This window comes from Triticum aestivum, unplaced genomic scaffold, assembly GCF_018294505.1.
Source record: "Triticum aestivum cultivar Chinese Spring unplaced genomic scaffold, IWGSC CS RefSeq v2.1 scaffold263343, whole genome shotgun sequence".
NCBI lineage: Eukaryota > Viridiplantae > Streptophyta > Magnoliopsida > Poales > Poaceae > Triticum > Triticum aestivum.
In genome coordinates, this window is record NW_025236381.1 from 3490 (window position 1) to 5348 (window position 1859).

The following is a 1859-nucleotide window of genomic DNA, read 5'->3' on the forward strand; positions in this document are numbered from 1 at the left end:
AATGCGCGGGTAACCCAACTAGTTATTATTAAAACATAAGTAAAACAAGCCTCCACGCGTTAATCCACATATGTTAAAAATATATTATCCATTGATCTGGATTATAGCGGTTGAGATTAAAACATCTAAAGGGTTAGGCAAAACAATATTAGGTGCACTTTTTAGCATGACACGTACAAGGTACAACCCAGATAAATCCTATCGCAAACCCAATAGGACACCTTACGTGAAAAGCACAATCGCACAAGTGAATATGAAGAAAAAAAATGAGGTAAAAGCACTAGAGGTCCTACAACTTGTTCAACATGTGATGGTTCAGTCCTAAAACTTGCAAAAGTTAACCCCACCATCCTAAAACTTGCACACAATGTGCAAAGTTAGTCCAAACCCAATCAGAATGCGGCATGTGGCGCCTTGCTGAGTGAGCTGATTCAAAAAAAAATGGAAGGAGATATCCGTAAAAGTGCACTATTGACCAGCTCACCCAGCAAGGTGCCACATGTCACGTTCTGATTGGCTTCGGACTAAATCTGTACATTGTGTGGATGTTTGAGTTAACTTTTGCATGTTTTAGGACTAAACCATCACATGTTGAACAAGTTTCGAGGACCCCTATAAATAAATGGACATGCTTCGGTCTGCTAGTCTGTTGTAGATGCGCGTAACCCTTTGGCGCACATGGAGCTGTCCACGCTGCCATACTACTCGTACCACTTGGCCCTATGCATCTTGTTAGCTCTCCTCTACCATGCCGTCCTACGCGCCGCCGCCACCGCTGCCACCAGGCGTCCCCGCCCGAAGCTGCCTCCCGGTCCATGGCAGCTTCCGATCATCGGCAGCCTGCACCACCTGTTGCGCGGGCTCCCGCACCACATCATGCGCGACCTCTCCCTCCGCCATGGCCCGCTCATGCTGCTCCGCGTGTGCGAGCGCGAGGCCATAGTCGTCTCCTCCGCCGAGGCCGCGAGGGAGATGTACAAGGGTAACGAGGCCGCCTTCTCGACGCGGCTAAGCAGCCCGGGCATCGACGAGCTCTCCAGGCACGGCCAGGGGATCGTCTTCGCGCCCTACGGCGACCACTGGCGGCTTCTCCGCCGGATCCTGGTGACGGAGCTGCTCAGCGCGCGGCGCGTCGAGGCGTTCCGACGGATCCGCGAGGAGGAGGCGGGGCGCCTGCTTTCGTCGCTTCAGGCTGAGGCGACGTGCGACGGTCGACTCGTCGACATCGGCAAGCGGCTGGAAGAGTTCGTGACAGACTCGGTGGTGCGTGCCAGCTTTGGGGACAGGCTGCCCGATAGGGCCACGTTTCTGAGGATCGTCAAGCAAGGATTGGACCTGTCGTCCATTTTTGACCTTCGGGACCTCTTCCCTTCGTCGTGGCTAGTTCGACTTGTGCGCAGCGGTGGCGGCAAGGCGGAGCGGCAGCGTCAGGAGGTGTTGAGCGTTATGGACAGCATCCTCAAGAGTCACGAGGAGAGGAGGGCAGCCAGAGATGGAGATGCCGAGCAGGAGCAGGAGCAGGACATGGTCCAAGTGTTTCCCTGACCCACGGAGTCATAAGGACACTCCTCATAGTAAGCTCTCTTGTCTCTCTTTCTCTTGTTACAACCAAGGCTTTATATTTGCAATCTTTCTTCTGTCATAGTCGATACTATAATCGTGAGATTTACATTTAGATCCGTGTGGTTTTTTTCTTTCTTACATGCATGTATATCACTTGACTAAAACTTGATTAAATCTCAGTCGACTAATATAAGAGCTAGCCACATCCTTATATTTAGGCCTGGTTATAGCCATCTAACAAACAACTTGTGCTATCTGATATATATATATATATATATATATATATATATATATAT

General features: G+C 50.5%; 1 protein-coding gene across 1 annotated transcript; it reads left to right on the forward strand.

Moving 5' to 3' along the window:
- The first annotated feature begins 678 nt into the window (after positions 1–678).
- On the forward strand, positions 679–1545 carry LOC123176430 (desmethyl-deoxy-podophyllotoxin synthase-like). The gene has a single exon (XM_044590635.1). The coding sequence runs from the start codon at positions 679–681 to the stop codon at positions 1543–1545; it is 867 nt and encodes a 288-aa protein (XP_044446570.1).
- The last annotated feature ends 314 nt before the right edge of the window (positions 1546–1859 follow it).

What these genes read in the sequence shown, in the direction of transcription:
- LOC123176430 (XM_044590635.1), top strand. Translation starts at nt 679, where the DNA reads ATGGAGCTGTCCACGCTGCCATACTACTCGTACCACTTGGCCCTATGC.